A 17,662-nucleotide genomic window follows, 5' to 3' on the forward strand; every position below is an offset into this window, starting at 1 on the left:
TTTAACATTTTGGCAGTAGAGGCAAAACCATTACATGCACTACCCATTGACACCATTTTTCAGTTGAATAATGTGAAGCAGCATGGTTGACCTTTTGTAGACCTACCTTTAAAATCTTTATATATTTGAAGTAATGGCTGCACACACATTTATTTGCTGCACAAAAGAGAACAAACTCAGTAAAAGTGTTTGATGCAGTTTTCTTAAATTTAAAGTGTGTGTAGGTGTTTACTAAGGCAAAAGAGACATAACAGCTTACACTAACACGTTGGGATAAAAGTGTTACCCTACATACTTACATTTGACCCAGAAATATCACTCATTCTTGCGTTTTAATAGAAATAAATCAAAGGATACAAACAAAAACTGAGGAAAAAAAAGTTTATGGATTTTGAAATACTTGTTAAGGTACTGTGCATCTTGAAACTGGCCTGTACCCATTTTAGAAGCAAAGCTTTCCTATTTTTGGTCAAATATCAACAGCTTGTTGTTCCAGTATTCACATGAGTCATTTCTCTGGTTTTAGGCCACATTTAAGAGGTACCAGATGGAGCACAAGATGAAGCAGGATTCTCTGGAGAGGTCCCAGGCAGACTTGAAAAAGCTGAGGAGGAAGAGCCAAGGCAAAAACGCCAACAAGTACGAACACAAGGAAAGCGAGGTGAGATGGACACAGAAACGCCCACACTCATGTCATACACAGAAAGTATTGTCAGGTACCGTATTACCTAGACTAAAAGCGGCTAATATTTTCCCCTCACTTTGAACCATGTGGCTTTTAAGAAGGTGCTTCTTCTCTGTGGATTTTTCCTAACTGCTAGAGGTTTGAAAGTTGAAAATGAAAGAATAAGCAGGTACGACAGAGAACAAATGTCCCGAATTCACACATTTTGCCATTTATTTGCCTAATTTAAGCTGCCAAACCTATAAAGAGACTGAGCTAAACTGCAGAGCTGAAATAAAGAGCTGATGAAGCCCTATCTTTCAGTAGAAGCTCTTATTGCTGCGAGCCAACAGGCTAACTGGAGCTAACATTATACTTTGTCCCTACTCTAGGGGTGATATGTAGACCTGCCCCTACAAGTTTGGTGGGAGACAGTTCAGTAGATATCAGCCATGGCCATGGCTTATAGTGAAGTGCACCTAGTAGTCCGGAAAATACGGTAATAAGGTTTGCAGGCTTTTTTATTTATTTTTTGCACAGCTCTGTGGAAATTCAGTTATAATCTGGTTAAGATCATGTCTTCTATTGAACCATTGGAATATCCAAATTCTTTTCCGTCTGTTGTAGATTTCATATTGTGTTTGAGATCCTTGTTTTGTGCCATGTTTTAGCTGATTGGCCCTTTATTTAAAGCCTTGCAAACTTTGAGTCCTGAAGCAGTCAACAGCAATAAAAACTTCTCTTTCAAAGAAATGAGACTCAGAAGCAACTACATGTTAATGTTTCTTTTTTCTAAGCCAAGCAAAGAAAGAGTTACAGACATCAGCGCTGAGGCTTTTTGCCCAATAACATAATGACAGAATGGGGGGGAAAAAGCGTTGAATCTTGAACACGTTAACCTTTTATATCTTGTATGAAAGATGCTTTTCATAGCAGCTGTGGCTCCTACCAGCCTGGTCTCAGATATTTTTATTCCTCTTATCAGGCCCAGTTAAAAACTGTCTCAGACATATTGTCTAAATTAACTGGTCAGTATCTCTTTATTCTAACCCTTTCCTTCAACACCTTTAACTAAACTTACCTAATACTAACCCTATGGAGGCAACAAAGTGAATGTTTTTCTTTTACTCTTTATTCTTTTTACTGTTCCTGTGGTGATTTGTAAAGAAAGATAAGCTTTGTTTTATCAGGATGATGATGGTTTGGAAAAATAAAATTCAGAATTGTACTATTTAACAGAAGCTTTGAAATTGACCCCCTATATACATTTTAGAGATACTCCTTTCTTATGTAGGTCATCTTTACATCCCTAAAAACAAAATAACTCCATTAAATGACTAGATCCCTCATGAATCTCAACATGGAACAACATTATCTTCTATTCGTCTTTACAGCACAACATGTTATAAAAGTAATTTGGAGAAAACTCTGGCTTCAAAAGGAATATAGAGGATGCATTGTGCGCTGTGCTAATATTAGTCTTGTTTTTAAAGATTTGCGTGTTTGCTGCTGATATTTGCCTCTGTTTGTTTGTTGGCGTGTTGCCTCAATCAGAAGTCTGTTCTCTCAGTGTTGGATTTCAACAGGGATATTGGCAGATCTAAACAGATGGATTCATGCAGGATTTTCTGGTACTGGACAGACTGATATTCACTGGAATAGGATGCTGTAGTCAAAGGTGTTATCCCCTGATCTAATACAGTGTGCTCTTTTTTTTTACTTCCTCTTATGAACAAAATTGGCACAAGTTTACCAGCAATATATGAATTATTGATCATCTACATTTTACAAATTATAATTTAATTATGTAATAATTAATATATTTTTTCTATTAGCATAGAACATACTAAAGTAGTCTTTTTTTGCACTCTATATAATTTTTCACATTTAATAGAAAACTGACATACATGTAAAAATACAAATTTGACTTTTCATTTTTGTTCATATTACTAAACGCTTTTTAGTAACCAGCACAAAATTGTGTGTAATTGTAATAAAATTATGCATATTTTATATTAAGTGACTAAAAATCTGAAAAGGGTGGCGACTATTTGTATTCAAACCGATCTTGTTAAGACCTCATTGAACTTTTGCTGTTCAAACAGCTGCAAGTCCATTGCATGCATCCATCTAATCTACAGATCTAGAAACTAGGATTGTTGCTCATCATTTGTCTTTTCAAAATATAGTCAAGCGCTGTCTGATTTGATGAAGTGTGTTTGTAAACTATAACAGATTTCTTATTGGATTTTAAGGTTTGGACTTAAATGGGCCATTGAAACACATACATTTTATCAGAACTTATCCACAGTAACTGAGGATGAATGTTTTGTTATTGTCTTGCTGAAATATGTGACACTTCTGCCTGTTTTGTCAGGTTATGCCTAACAATAACGAGTACTAAATTCAGTTGATAGACCTCTTTTCCCATGAAAACCCATTAAATTTGATGGTTTTAACACATTACAAGGTGAAAAGTCTTCCATAGGTATGGCTTTTTCCAAGTCTCAATTTTTCCATCAGCTGATTATTCCTGTTTAGGTTTCACACATTAGAAGCCGAAGAGGTCCTAACCCACCTCACCTTCCAAGTAAATGTCATCCCTTATCATTAAAGGAATTAGCAGAAGACTGCTGTTGTTCAACTGAACAGAACAGGGGTGTGTGTGCCTTAGCATTAGTAGTCGTTACAGGCGTGTCACCTGCAGCCAGTTGAATGAGATATGGATCTCCAAACTAACTATGTCAAGAAATCAGGGACAATCCTAACAGGCGGGTTCACTCAGAGTTCTATTTGACTGTGCTGTGGGACTCTTTTGCAGGAAAAACTGGTCAATTCTGTATAAGGTTATTTCTAAGGCTACAAATTCACTCTGGGTCTCCTTTAAATTATATGTTGTCATGAAAAAAACGATTCTCTATACTGTAAAAAAAATTGATTTAAGTAATTATAATCTAAAATGTAATATCATAGACTGAGACTGCAGGATTTGCTTTGACATGCATTTACACATTTAATCCTTTCAATGACCCCACCGACCTTTCATCAATCGCTGTCTGTCAGTGAAGATAACGCTGTCCCTCCGGTCATAGGTGCTGTTCTTTCTCCATGTTACTGCTGCTGTTCTTTTCTCTAAATATTACGCTCACAAGAGTCTGTCAATACAGGAAACTGTAAACTAACAATACCTGTTCCCCTGCATGGCAGAGATTAGGATTTTAAGAAAAGAGCCCTGCTGCTTTCATGTAATACACCCTTATTGGGCTTGTGTATGTATCAACAATGAAAAGGTTTTGGTGGCTGGAGACCATGTGCAATGCAAGATAAGAGAGTCCCCCTAAAGGAAACTATGTTTAACCCTTTGATGCAAAACCAGGTTCAAAAGTGACATGACTGTTTTTTTGTTCTGTATCTGTGCATTGAAATCATTTAATCTGTTGGTATTTCAGAAACCTTTTAAGTGTTTTCTTTCTTACATTATTAGCCAACCCAGGTTTTGTATTTTTTTTAAATAAGTTGACACCAATTGTTAAGAAGTGAGCCTCCTTCATTTACTGTTCCATGGAAGTGTCCTGCTATATTTTGCAATATGTGGACCAGAGGAAGGATGCCTAGAAGAAGAGATCCAGAGGAACCTTTGATAAAACATTGTAGTCCAGTTATACATTTGAATCAGAGTTGCTTTACTGAAGTTTCTTAGTGTTCATTTTATAAATCTTAACATTTTTCATGTATTACTTTTAATTCTTACTAGACTATTAGAATATAGCTGTTATAGTTTTAGACCCCTTGCTGTAAATATTTAGCAAGGGGTCAATAATGAGACTTTTAACATTTGGAATTAAAATTTTAGATCTACAGTTCTTTGAATTTTTTGGTCAAACTTGATCAGTTTAGCTACACCACTGATACACCACCTGGTTAACGGGCATGTTAACTTTGATTAGTCTTGTATTGGCGTAACAAAAGGACTAAATAAACAATTCTAAAATGGTCACTACTTAAGCTTTTCATTTACTTATTTGATCAGGTTACCTAATTTTGATATTTTATTATAAAAATAATAAGAGTCCAAAGGCTAAATGTAAATCTGTTTTTCCCATACTTGTATTCTAAAAGAGAGAGCCAAGAAACATAGAAATGATTATGGATGATTTCTGACCCATGTTGTAGATTATAAGGGAAGCTGATGTTTTGTGTATCAAAGGAAGCACTGAGCGTTAGTAAAATCATTCCACCTGGCATGCAGATTGAATCTCCTATGTTTTGTTTGCTTGTTATTAGATCCTGGAAGCTCTGACATCTCGACAGACAGAGATGCAGTTGTTCCTCGCAGATGGCTGCAAGGATGCTCTACTGGAGGAGAAGAGACGCTTCTGTTTTCTTGTTGACAAACACTGCATGCTAACCTATCAGTTTGCCTCTTACCATGACAAGGTAAAATACATGATTCAGGGTCTTTTTTTTTTTTTTTTTTTACATAAACCAGCTAGTTTGACACTACGTTGGTAAGCAGTCATTAGACGCCTTTAAAATCTACTGTTTGCAGGTATGTGTTTTACAGTAGATGTCTGAGAATTAGTTAAAGACACATGGCTTATGGACTCCATTTATTCTATGCCCACTTTTAAAACACTCTAAATTTGATGCACTTCTTTTACTATTTAAATTTGATGTACAAAAATTTCCTCACTCAGGTATTTAAAAACATAATCTTTATTGTTCTGAGGTAACTGATGCATGATAGAAGGTGCTGAAACAAATCCGCCTAGTGGTATATAATGTTACCATGGGGATGGAAATAGTTACGCTATTCCACTGCTTACTCATGATTTTTTTAAATGATCTTTTATCTTTTGCATGGCTGCTGGGTAGGCCAGAGACATACTGACAACCAAGCTAAGCAGCTGGCAGGACCAGTGCAACGACGCCACCAACATGCCTGACAGCGTTCTGTCCATGATTGACGAACTGCGCAAGCCAGTCACTATTACACCGATGCCTTCCCCCACCCCGTCACGACACAGCATGGTATGAAAGGAGGAACAAGACCACATCAAAGTGTTGAATTCCTGTGTGCAGTCTGAAGAAGAAGTAAAACAATAACTCATTAGTGCAGGATGAGAAAAAAATAATTACACCTCAGTGAGGTGATTGTAGCTTGTGTGGGTACATATCAGTGATAGAACAAGAGATATAAATAGCATTATGTATTGCATAAAACATGAATGACAAAACTTAATAATGGACTTTGCTCAGAGCAAGTTTCTCTAAAACAAAAATAAAAACTTGTTTAAAACGTATGCCGTTTAATTTAATGCAACTCATTTGATTGGATGAATCTTTATACTTGGGATAATTCAAATGAATTAGGAAAAAATAAAGTTTTAAAATTCTCAAAATATTCAAAAGTTTCAATGATATTAATGAAATTCATTTTGTGAAAATCATTTATTAAAGTTTCATCTTTTATCATAGTAATCTCTTATTTCAGTGTTTTACTTATTTTATGTTACTGTAGTTTCTGAAATAATTCAAATTCTGCATATAAACACAGCTGCAGCTCAAGGACATTGTCTAAGGCAGTGGTTCTTCTTTCTGTCCTACTTTGTGACTTTAAAGGGTTTTACTTTAACTAAATGCACAGAACTATTAAAATGTTTAATGAAATGATGACTGAACTATTTTACAACTTCATATATGTATGGATTAAATTTAAGTTACTGATTAAGGTAGATTAATCATTTACATTTCAAGATGTAGACAATTGAGATGTCTACAATTTTATTTATTTATTTATTTTAATTTGGGGAATTTGGGCTTCCATACAGTTTAGCTACATATTTGATTAATTTAACTTACTTTAAAGTGTGCATTTAGGGGATATTTTGCATTTCCTATTCACCAGACTTTTTCCCTGAACCTTTTTTTTTTATAAATCTCATAAATTGGGACAATGATCTTGGTATTTGGTAACCAGTGTAAAAGTTATACTGCATGTTCAAATGCCATAACCAGAATGTTAAACAATTATTCATAAAAATATTTAAGATCAATGATAAGTTTTACTTTCTTTACCTCTTAGTGGTCAAAATGATAAAGCTGAATGATGTACAGGTGTGTTTTGATTTGCCTCTTTTTAAAACCAATTTTATGATCAGTGTTTTACTTTTAACAAAGCTGTCTTTTCAATTTATTGTTGAGACAAATTTGCTGAAAGTAAGAATTGTTTGTTTCGCACTTTCCAATACCAGATTGCTCCCCCTGCTCCACCTATGAAATATAAATCCAGCCCTCTGGCTCACATTTTTGACCCCCAGGACAACGGCCCTAACAGTATGACTGCTCCTACTCCTACCAAAGAAAGCATAGGTAATACCACTTAACTTAAAACCGTTTAACATATATCTGTTCTTTGTTTTGTTTTTTTTATTCATAGTCCTTATCTTGCTCTGTAGCCCACAGCATGTGTTTTTCAGGGGGAGGTTTATAAGTGCTGCCGACTGCGATTTCAGTTTTTTGGTTTAGAGTGGGGGGTTGGGGGTTCTAGTATGCTTTCTCGTCTTTTTTTTTCAGTAATGGAAGCCTTGCACTTCAGGTTAAGGTTCCTTTATTAATACACCAATTACTTACTGGGCGATTAAAAATAAGGGACAGAATAACTCCTGTTTTAAACACACTATAAAAGCTAATGCATAGCAGACCACAGAAAAAATTTTCATGAAAAGTTCTCAGAGTACTCAAGCAAAGATGAATTAATTAGAATTACTACATCAGGGTAAGATAAATAAATGAAGATATGCTGCATTGTCCATAAAATGGGCAAAGTATCATATTCCTCAAGTCAATAATAGCTGCAGGGACAAAGCTGTTCTTGGAACATTGTGTTCTGCATTCTAAGACGAAGAATCTTTGTAGGATGCAGAGACTGAACTTTTACTGTTAAAATGATTGCCTGCAGGAAATTGTTTTTTTTTTGGGGGGGGTTGGGCACATTTACTATTTAAAGTAGATTCACAGCATCAGAGGATGAACTATGAGTTCTTTAATCAATAATAATAATTAGATACCTGCAAAATGTTTGTTTAATAACATTATTATATGCTCTCAATTTCCCACCGGTCACCCTCCTTTTCTCACATAGACCGTGAAAATGGTGAAGACAGTAATCTTGCCAGGTCTGTGTCCGTCGCCACCGGCCTCAACAGCATGGCGAGGAGGCCACGGGTGCGGACCATCTTCCCCCACAATGCTGGCAACAACAGCACCCTGCTCAGCTTTGATGAGGGGGACATCATCACCCTGCTCATCCCTGACGAGAGGGATGGCTGGATGTACGGGGAAATGGAAAAGAATGGAAAGTGAGTGTTCACTACATCTTGTCCTTTTGGCAGATATGAGTTCCCTAATGGAGTCAGTATAATTTAGAACAGTGTGTTGATTAAAAGAGTGTGACTGGACAGGGACACGCTGAACTGTTTTCAACAATTTTAAAGTGTCACTTTTCAAGTTATCTTTAAAGGTCTTTGCACCAGATATGGATACTGAACTTAAAGCATCTCTTTTTAAAAAATACCAACCAATAAGCTTTCCTTTCTTGACATTTTCCACTTCCAGCTTTTATATTTAGAGTAGTACCAATTCATAACACATGTAATCTCAAGGCAATTTCCTGACGGTTCAATCAATTCATACAAACTTATGAAGGTAAAAGTGTCTATCATAGGAAACCCAGAAGGTTGCATCGGGCCATTGGTTCGCAGCATTCACTGTTCCTGGATGAGCTTGCATTGCAGCTATCCCTCATTATGAACATGCATGTAGGGACAGTGGAGAGGAAAATTCACCTTTAACAAGAAGCCATCTTTTTTGTGTGAATCAGACACACAAAAACAACAGTCACTTATTAAGAGCTGAACGTAGAACTGAAAATTAATAGCAATGATAAGACAGCAAAACAGATGAGCTCTGAGCCAAGTGGGTAATCGATACAAGGAAAACATGGAGTTTCCACAAGCAGCAGTAGCTCACCTCATACCCCCCTTCCAGGATGGTATCACAGCTAAACCGAGCTCTAGGCAAGATGTAGCTACTATAAAGTAAAACAGAGCGAGAACATTAAAGTAAAAAAAAAAAGCTGAAATAACAACAGATAATGTAAAACTGGAGAGGAGAAGGGAAAAAAACATACAGAATATGGTTGTGGACTTCCTCCATATTAAGATCAAGGTTTCTTCATTTATAGCTGTGGCAAGGTTTGTTTTTCAGTGGTTTAAAACGCATACATACACACATGCTCTGTAAAAACGTCAAAATAACCCAGAATGATTGGCAGATGGGAAAGCTGAAGTGCTTGAAGCTAAACAAGTCAAAAAAAACAGCAGGGCACAGAAGAGGGAGAGACTTTTAAAATCAAAAGAAATGTTATTAAAAATGTACTGTAGAAATGGAAGAAAAAATGAAAACACGGCTGAAGAAAACATACTGGGCTGGGATTTCCACAAAAGAAATATAAAATCACTGAAAACCCATTCAGATCCTTTGAGAGTGTCTTTGTCATTTCAGCAATACCGGTAGGAATGAAGCTTTTAAAATGTCTTTGTCTACATTTAGGGGCTTAAGGCCTCAGTCAGGAGGGAACAAGCTTGAGCTGTTTGTGAAGTTGATAAAATTCATCTTTTAAAATAGAAGAGACTATCCGCTGTATCTGCCTGATGTAGAGGGATGCAGCCTAGAGTTGGCACTCTCCAATAAGTCTAGATGACAGTTTAACAATTTGCTGCAGGGAACACTTTTCTTTCAAGGTAGCTTTACAAAATCATTAAACTAAAGAAAAGTTAAAACCAACTCTATAAAAGCACAATAGAATAGTCATTAGGGTTTAGTCAAAGTAAAAAATGGCTGAGTATCCTTCAGTAGAGTTCTCCTCAAAGTGAAATTTTACATCTTAAATACTCCGAAGGTTACATATCTGCACACCCTCAATGGTTTGCCCTGTAATTAAAGGGACTTTGTGCACGTGAGCATATGTTTTATTTTACACGTGTTAAGGTGGAGGTAAAGGCTGATTTATACTTTGAAACTAGGTCGTCTGCGTAAGTGTCGCAGTGAACAAAAAGACGTCCCTGCCACCTTTCCCAAATTGTAGGTGACCGCAGACAGTGCCGCAGACAGGAGGCCTCTGATTGGTCAAATCTACATCCGCTTGCTGGCTTGTTTTGTTTTTATGATTGCAATTGCAGAAAACAACTTGTGAAGTTGGAGCAGCTTGAAGAGCGAGGTGCACGAGAACGCTGAGACCCTTTTTTTTCACCTGGATCCCTGCCGTTTTTCGCTCTCATGTCCCTCCATTGTCGGACAAACTCGCCCCCACTTCCTCACCACCTCGGCCGTATATAGACCCACAGCGTATAGCGTAGATCACGCTCAAAATTGAGCATAAATCAAAAATGTCTGCATCAAGCTCACTGCGACACACTGCTGCGGGGAGTATTACCAGCCCTTAAGACTCCTTACTCCATTGCACAAATTTGTTGGTCACCTGGCTGTGCTTGCTTAAAATCTCTTTAAGAAGGCTAACAATAACATAATCGTCTACATAATTTTAATGAACCTGATGTTATGTCTGCTCTGACAAGTCTATATGTATAGAATAAAAGTAGAGGTGACAGTACACAAGCTTGTAGAAGTATGTTTATATTCTGAGAGACTCTTTATTCTGTGTCCTGTTAGTTAAAAACATTAGAAAATCTAACCACCCAGATTGTCACTTAATATTAACTGTTTAATAGATTAATGGCAATGTTCCTGGTTAATTCTGTATAGTTGTGGTAATTTCAATTTGCTGTATTTTCCAGACTATAGGTGCACCTCACTATAAGCCACACCCACTAAGTTATATTTTTAAACTGGACATGGACGTTAACTTGAAATTTACTCATATGACCACCTGCCTCTTATAGATGTGTCAACATAAGCCGCCTCTCACCACCTGTCATCAATGAGGCACTCCTTTTCTTCTTCCACCCTTTTATGAGGAACATGTTCAGATCTAGTGCTAACCTGCATCCCAACTGATTTGGGTAAAAGGAAACTGAGTAAAGCCCAATGATTCACACCGAAAGTCAGAATTTTCCCTGAGTAATCAGATCTGTAACCTTCTTTATATGTTGAAATTACAAGTTGCCAAATCTCTCTGTTGCCAGTGCAGCTTAATTTTAATACAGTTAAATATTTATGTCAATTGGTCTTATATTTTGTTGCATGATCCGTTTATTTTTTTGTTTTTTGTTTTTTAGCTTATCAGAGGAGACTACGTTCAGTAAACACTAACTTATAAACAAGCCTCACAAAAAAGACATTTTTTTTTTATCCAGTTAACACCTCTATTGCTTGAAGGGGGATCAAATCCAGTCTGTGTGTGGTCTTTAAATGACAGATTGCATTAATCTTGCTAAACTAATGTAGATTAAAGGTGGTCTGAGAAGGAATCATCCTGAATGAGTCTACTCTCTTAGCTTAATTTCAAGCTGTCAGAGCAAGATCAGACCATTCAGGAGGAATCTTAGTGCCATTTTAACCTCATTTGCCCTCTTGTCTGATTATTATTTCAACCCAGGTTTATTTCCTCAAATGCTTGTTCTATGTTGGTGCTGACTGATCTGGAAGTTTGAAAGAAAAGGGAATAAGGTAAAGCTTGCTTTTAGGGTGGGATGACAGCAGGAGGCATGAGTGAGGCTGAGAAAGGAGTTCAGAACACCACCTGTTTTCCCACACAGAGTATAAACAACAAAAGCTTCTCTCCCTCTTTTCTGTGATGTCTGACGTTTAAACAAAGATTTGTTCTGAATCCCAGCAAAGTGGGCTTGAATTTTAATAATTCATTAGCTTTGATCCCTGGTGCTATCAAGGGAAATTACCTGACAATCCTTTCAGAGTTGCTCTCATATGTGAAGCTGCTGACTTTGTTCTGTTTGCTGTGAAGAGGCATACAGTAACCAAAACGCCCCAAGGCCTAAAAGTTGTTCCTTATTATCTTTATCAGAGCAATGTGTCGTAACGAGATGCATCATACCACACATGAGGTTTGATGGTGATATTTTTATTTTTTTGTGGTTGCTCTTATCCATTCAAAATAAATCAAAGCTTTAAAATGTTTCCTACCAGCTGTTCTGGAAAACCCTGAAACTACTCCGATAGAACAATGTTGCTGATGGACTCAAGAGTGTTGAATTCATTATAGAAACATTGCAGGTGACATGCATACATTTACATAGTTGTACAATCTGTATTATTGATGGACTAGTCATCCTTTTCTCAGTGTTTCCTTTCTTAGTTGCATTTATACTTGTAGCTCATAGTTCTTATTATTTTATATGCACAATCTAGATTCATATTTAAAAAAACATGAGAGAAAGGCAGGCATGATTGCAAACAAAAGTTTTCTTCAAAGTGGTGATGTGTGACATGTGGAACACCAATAATCTTGCACCAATAATTTATATAGTGCAAATAAAGCAGCGGAAAATCTCCTCTTTGTTAAACAGATCTTTCTGTACATTTTAAACTACTTCTAAAACAGAATTTCATGGACCGTATTTTCAAGTCCATCTCATTTGATTGATGGAATTACTAATACTTAGGATAAATGTGTTGATCATCATGTCTATGCCATGGAAATGTTTGCAGAGAACGATCACAGACTGGCCTAATAAAATGACCTTTTTCATTGATAAAGGACTCCTAAAAAACAAATTTTACATTTAAGAAACTTTATACCCACAAACAAACAAGTGTTTGATAGTCTGGTTTAGGGCTCCAACTAACAATAATTTTGCAAATTTATTAATCTGTTGATTATTTTTCAATTAATCGATTATTCATTTGAAAGCAAAAGGTTCTTTAAAGTAGACTTTTTACGAAATTAAACCAGGTGAAACTCAAGCTTTTCCACTTGAGCAAATTCTGCATAAAGCATATTGACAGACAAATGTGTTTGTTTGTTTTTTATCTTAAATGCAAAATGTTTGTGTATTTCTTTACAATCTTGGCATAATTACTGTAAGTGGGTCGCTCTGTCAGCTATAGGCATATTTTAGAGTCTCTAAGCTTCAGTTAACGATTGATTGATTACACAATTAGTTGACGATTATTTCAATAATCAATTAATCATGATTGATTGTTTCAGCCCAAAACTGGTTATTGACTGTGGAAGCTATGGGCTGTGATTGTCACATGAACCGTGTTGCGAACTCATCCAATGTCTGTGTTTTTCATCCATTCAGTCAATATTCTAACTAAAAGCAAAAGGTCTAAATAGCAGGAACTCACTGACTTTTATCAAGATCACCTACTTTTCTTACATAAAGCGAGTTTGCTTTATGCTTTATATATTTATATGTTATCAGCCTCTAAAATATGATTTAAAACAAACTTTGAATAAATTATATAATGTATTGGGTCTAATTATCCGAGCATTGTCAGTTTTATTGTAGTCATTTGTCCAGCATTAACCATTAGTTGGAACAGTGAGCTCTTTTCATTGAATTATGTAGTGGCAAATAGTAACAGATGTTTTGGAAGTGAATTTCTTTTCTTTGTTAACACTAGACCGTGAGTAAACATAAGCATTTATTCATGAGTCTGACTCAATTGACACTGAAAGAAAATGTCTGTTCTCCAGACCTCAAACTTAAATATTGACCTTCATCCACAGTTAGGGAGAGGCTCATTTACACACTGATCAAACACAATCTCGCACCATGGTAGCACAATCACAAACACACTTTAACTCTGACTGGCTTTGGGTCACTCATTCAAATACTTGAGTTGGTTCTGAGTTTTGTTTAATCTACACTCAGTTTCAACACTGCCACTTTATGGAGTTAGGAGCATTAATGTTTGGGGCTAAATAGGAGCTCTGATTTATATGCAGGTCCATGTTCTTAGTTCAGTTAAAAGAAAAAAGCTAAACATTAAAATGTTTTAGCTCCAGCTCTCTCTGTCTTTCCATCTGTGTTTACCTACCTGCCTGCTCCAAACTGATTGGATGACAGTGCTGTGGCTGCATTCAGTCTATAAACAGAAAACTGGAAGCACCCTACATCATTGGTATTTTGTCCCCTTTTTTACCTTTGAATGTCCATATTCAGATTTCCAAGCTCAAAGCTCACCATTCTGTCTTATTTTATTTACTTAATTACTTCAGTTGAAAAACTGAGGTTTATTTTGGTTTGTGTGAAGGAAGCAACAAATGGCTGCATAATTTTTCCAGAGGACACAGAAACTAGGCTAAGGAATTAACTCATTAGACCCACAGAGATTAAATCTACTTTCATACAAAGGAGTTTGAGTTTTAAAGGTTTATTTTTTCTCTATTTGAAATGAAACGGTCATATTTCTCTAGATCTTCTAATCTCTGGATATATATATTTTTTAACTGAGGACAATGGAGGAACCTCCTTAACAGTGATTCCGAGTAACATTTAGATGTAAACTGAGATGGGTATGACAAACATTGTTATCACTTTCTGAGTCGCCTTCCTTGTTTCTGTTTCAGGAGGGGCTGGTTCCCTTCGTCTTACTGCCGCGCTCTTACCGAGCAACTCGTGAATAACAACAGGTAAGGGGACTCTGCATTCCAGCTAGCACACATACCGGCAGGTTTCATGTTGCAGCCAGCTGTATTGTTGGCTGCGTTTCCTCTAGTTACTCCTATTGAGGTGATAACCTTTCTAATCCCACGGGCTCTCTCCTGTTGCTCAACTTTTGATTCCTGTTATCTTAAAGTCACATTCTGGGAAAAAGAATAAAAGAGAGCAAGAAAGAAAGTTGGTTTTAAGGAAGCTAATGCCTGACTGACTTGTTAGGCTCAAATTTCTTCTTAGTTAGCCAAACATTAGCGTTACAATATGAAGTTTTGGGTAGACACTTAATGTTGCTACAAAGACTTTGAGTTTCTAACCAACGTATATTTCAACATATTTCTTTTTCAGAATGAACTGTAAACACAACACTCAACTTTAATGAATTTGAAAAGCAGTAATTTAGTACACAACTTATAATCTAGTTGAATTCTGTCATATCCTTGCATCGTCAGAATCATATTTAGTGTGGAAAGTGAAATTTCTGTACATATACCCTCATATTATTTGAATAATTTTTCTTACTGGGTTACAGAATGTCATGTGTTTATTCTGTAACAATTTTATTTGGATTTTGGCCTTGTTGTGTTGAACTTTTAAATCTTTATCTTGTTGTTTTGGCGGTATACCACTGTGCTGATTGTTTTATATGCTTTGTGCATTTCACCGGTATGAATGTACCATAACCATATTTGAAAGAATAAAAGAGCACGAACCCATACAGTACCCCCTGACTCCACTAGAGGACGTTTCCCACTCTTTGCAGGCCTGTGGACTAGAGCATTGTTGGTTCCTGGGCTATTCCTGCTTACTGATATTAATATCCCTGCATCTATAGTGGACATTTTAGCTCAGGTTGTTGATAGCAGGCTAGAAATTAATGTTTTAACAGAACTAATAATCCCAACAGACATAAATACAGATTTGGGAATTAATATTGAGCTCCAACAATGATCTTCTGGAATTAACCTGACTTTATTCCTATTGGAAATTTTTGGGCTGTGCATAAATGTTTTTTTAATGCCAGGAAATCACCAAATTAGATTAAGTTTCTTATGCAAGATACTAAAGGCCGTATATCCAGCATTACAAGGGCTCCTCCCTATAATGATTGTATAGCTGCACCAGTCACCAGTCGTTATTCTGACCTGATCAGTTCAAAGGAAACCTACATATACTTCAACCCCTTGATAATAGAATTCTCCTCTCCTCCCCTTCCACCTTTTTCCTCCATAGTGAGACTGGCGGCCATCACCGCAGCAGAAGTGTAGTCAACCTGCACCATCAGGACTCAGAGACAGACGAAGCGACTATGGTGCTCCCACAGACGGACTACTTTGGCGTCAAGAGCAACGCGCTGTCGGCCGCAAGCGTCACTACAAATAACCACCAGCACTCCCCAACACCCTCAGCAGCGTCCTCCTTCTCCTCTGATCGGAACATGGTGAGTCAGCTGCAGGAGACTTGGTCATCCTGCCATTTCTTGGACATTTGCACAGGTTTTAAAGGAGTCCTTTCAAATGTCGACTACTAGAGTTTTGAGAATGTTACTGTGTACAGAACACTCTAATCTGCTGTGTTCTGACAAAGCTTTCTCCTGTTCTGGCCCAGTTGGCTTTGTAAAGTTTATGTCTCACTTGATATCCTCAGCACCGTGACTACAGTACCCTCAGCTGTACAGCCTTATCTTGACTGCTGATGAAGGTACATGTGTGTGTAGGTGGTGTCAGATGAGCTTTATGTGTCTGTCCAGGAAACCTGAACACAACATATTCTCAGTGTAGCATGACCATACACAGTCAGTTATTGGGATTCAGTTTGTTGCATACTGTATAGATACACTGTAACCCTGCAAATAGTGGATAATATCTATTTTTCTTTTTCTGTTTTTTTTAATTATTCTCACTTTATTTGTGTGATAAGACAACTTAACTGCTCATACTGTAGGTGTTAAACAATAAGAGGATAGAATCCAAATATATTTTGTCATACTTCAAGAAGTTCTCACCTTTTCTTTACAATAACACACAAGATGTGCAATACATATATTAAAAAAACTCTCACTTTCCTTAAATTGCATTAGTGTTGTGACTCATGTCAGTCTGTCGTACTTATTGTCATTGTGGTCATCAGTCTAGATTATTTACCAACAGTGCATTGCAAATTGATAATGCACCTGGAATTATTATTTTTGTCACATTACAACAACAAATACTATAAGTGATTTGGGGGAATTTCATGTTAGTAGACTAAGGCAAAGCATCTTCTTATGAAACAAAACAAAAACTTCAAATTAACATATAAATCATGAAGAAAAGCATTCCCTCAGACTGAGGCCGCCACTACCATGCATCAATATGGAAATTACATGATCATACATTGTTCATAAGCGAAAAACTTTAGTTTTTTTTAGAATCATTAGATTAGAGTACTTCCATCCATGTTTTCCTTGTGTCCACTTGATGCCTTGATGGAGAAAGAGCTTTGGGCTTATTAAGGCGGTCTTTTTGCCACTTTTCCATTAAGGCTAGATCTACAGACATCTTACCTCGTGACAGCTTCTCCTATCTGACCTGCGGGTCTTTTCAGTTCTTCCAGAATCTTCAGTTTAGGTTTCCCTAAAAAAAATAAAATAAAAACCAACAGGGAGCATGCTGCCTCTATTTTAAACAATTTACTTAAAATTCCTGTGTTTCATCAGTTCAAAAACTGAAAGAAGATTTACACTTTACATAAGTTGATTTACAAAATATTAAAGATTAATATTAATATATTATTTTCTAAAATAATTCAAATGCGTTTTTCTAAAAACATTTATTTAAAATACTGGAAACATCAGTGTCTCTTTCACAGCCATTTCCATTTCCATCACCTCCGTACAAATGACCTTTTATTTGCATGCAATGCAAAGTCTCAGGCAAAGCTGCGGTTTCTCGCTGCAGAAGCTTTATAGTTTTCATCAGCCAGATGAATGTAAATGTGTTTGCGGTACGGCGCTCCCAAATGACTTTTTATGATGTTTTACAAGCATGACATGGCATCATACAGACTGTTCAGACTACCTGTGGGACACTTTGTTTTTACATTCTGTGTCAATTACTCTATGCCCATAGAAGGCTCAGAAATGTGTAATATAAAACTTTTGATCATTATTTACCAGTCATCTGATTCACTACTATAGACAGACCTGCTGCAACGGGGACCAATGTTTTCAGAGCAGGTTCATTGGTCTATATCCGGCCCACGTATTTCTATCACTGGCTAGGATTTGTTTTGCACTTCCACTCAGATGAATCTGATACCCCTCTTCCATCTCTCTCCTTGTTCCTCTTTCAGTTTTTCTCACAGTCCTTTC

At 36.6% G+C, this 17,662-nt stretch overlaps 1 protein-coding gene across 1 annotated transcript in view; it reads left to right on the plus strand.

Moving 5' to 3' along the window:
• The window catches only part of baiap2l1b (BAR/IMD domain containing adaptor protein 2 like 1b), a 43,145-nt gene that overhangs the window by 20,373 nt on the left and 5,110 nt on the right, over positions 1-17,662 (plus strand). Inside the window, exons 6-12 of the mRNA XM_038269201.1 lie at positions 527-661; positions 4,949-5,101; positions 5,540-5,695; positions 6,919-7,036; positions 7,809-8,025; positions 14,223-14,285; positions 15,544-15,751. Of these exons, the coding sequence (XP_038125129.1) occupies positions 527-661; positions 4,949-5,101; positions 5,540-5,695; positions 6,919-7,036; positions 7,809-8,025; positions 14,223-14,285; positions 15,544-15,751 (1,050 nt within the window). The remainder of the gene's footprint in view (positions 1-526; positions 662-4,948; positions 5,102-5,539; positions 5,696-6,918; positions 7,037-7,808; positions 8,026-14,222; positions 14,286-15,543; positions 15,752-17,662) is intronic.

This window comes from Cyprinodon tularosa, unplaced genomic scaffold (assembly GCF_016077235.1).
Source record: "Cyprinodon tularosa strain WSP-4 unplaced genomic scaffold, ASM1607723v1 ctg723, whole genome shotgun sequence".
In the NCBI taxonomy this organism is placed as follows: domain Eukaryota; kingdom Metazoa; phylum Chordata; class Actinopteri; order Cyprinodontiformes; family Cyprinodontidae; genus Cyprinodon; species Cyprinodon tularosa.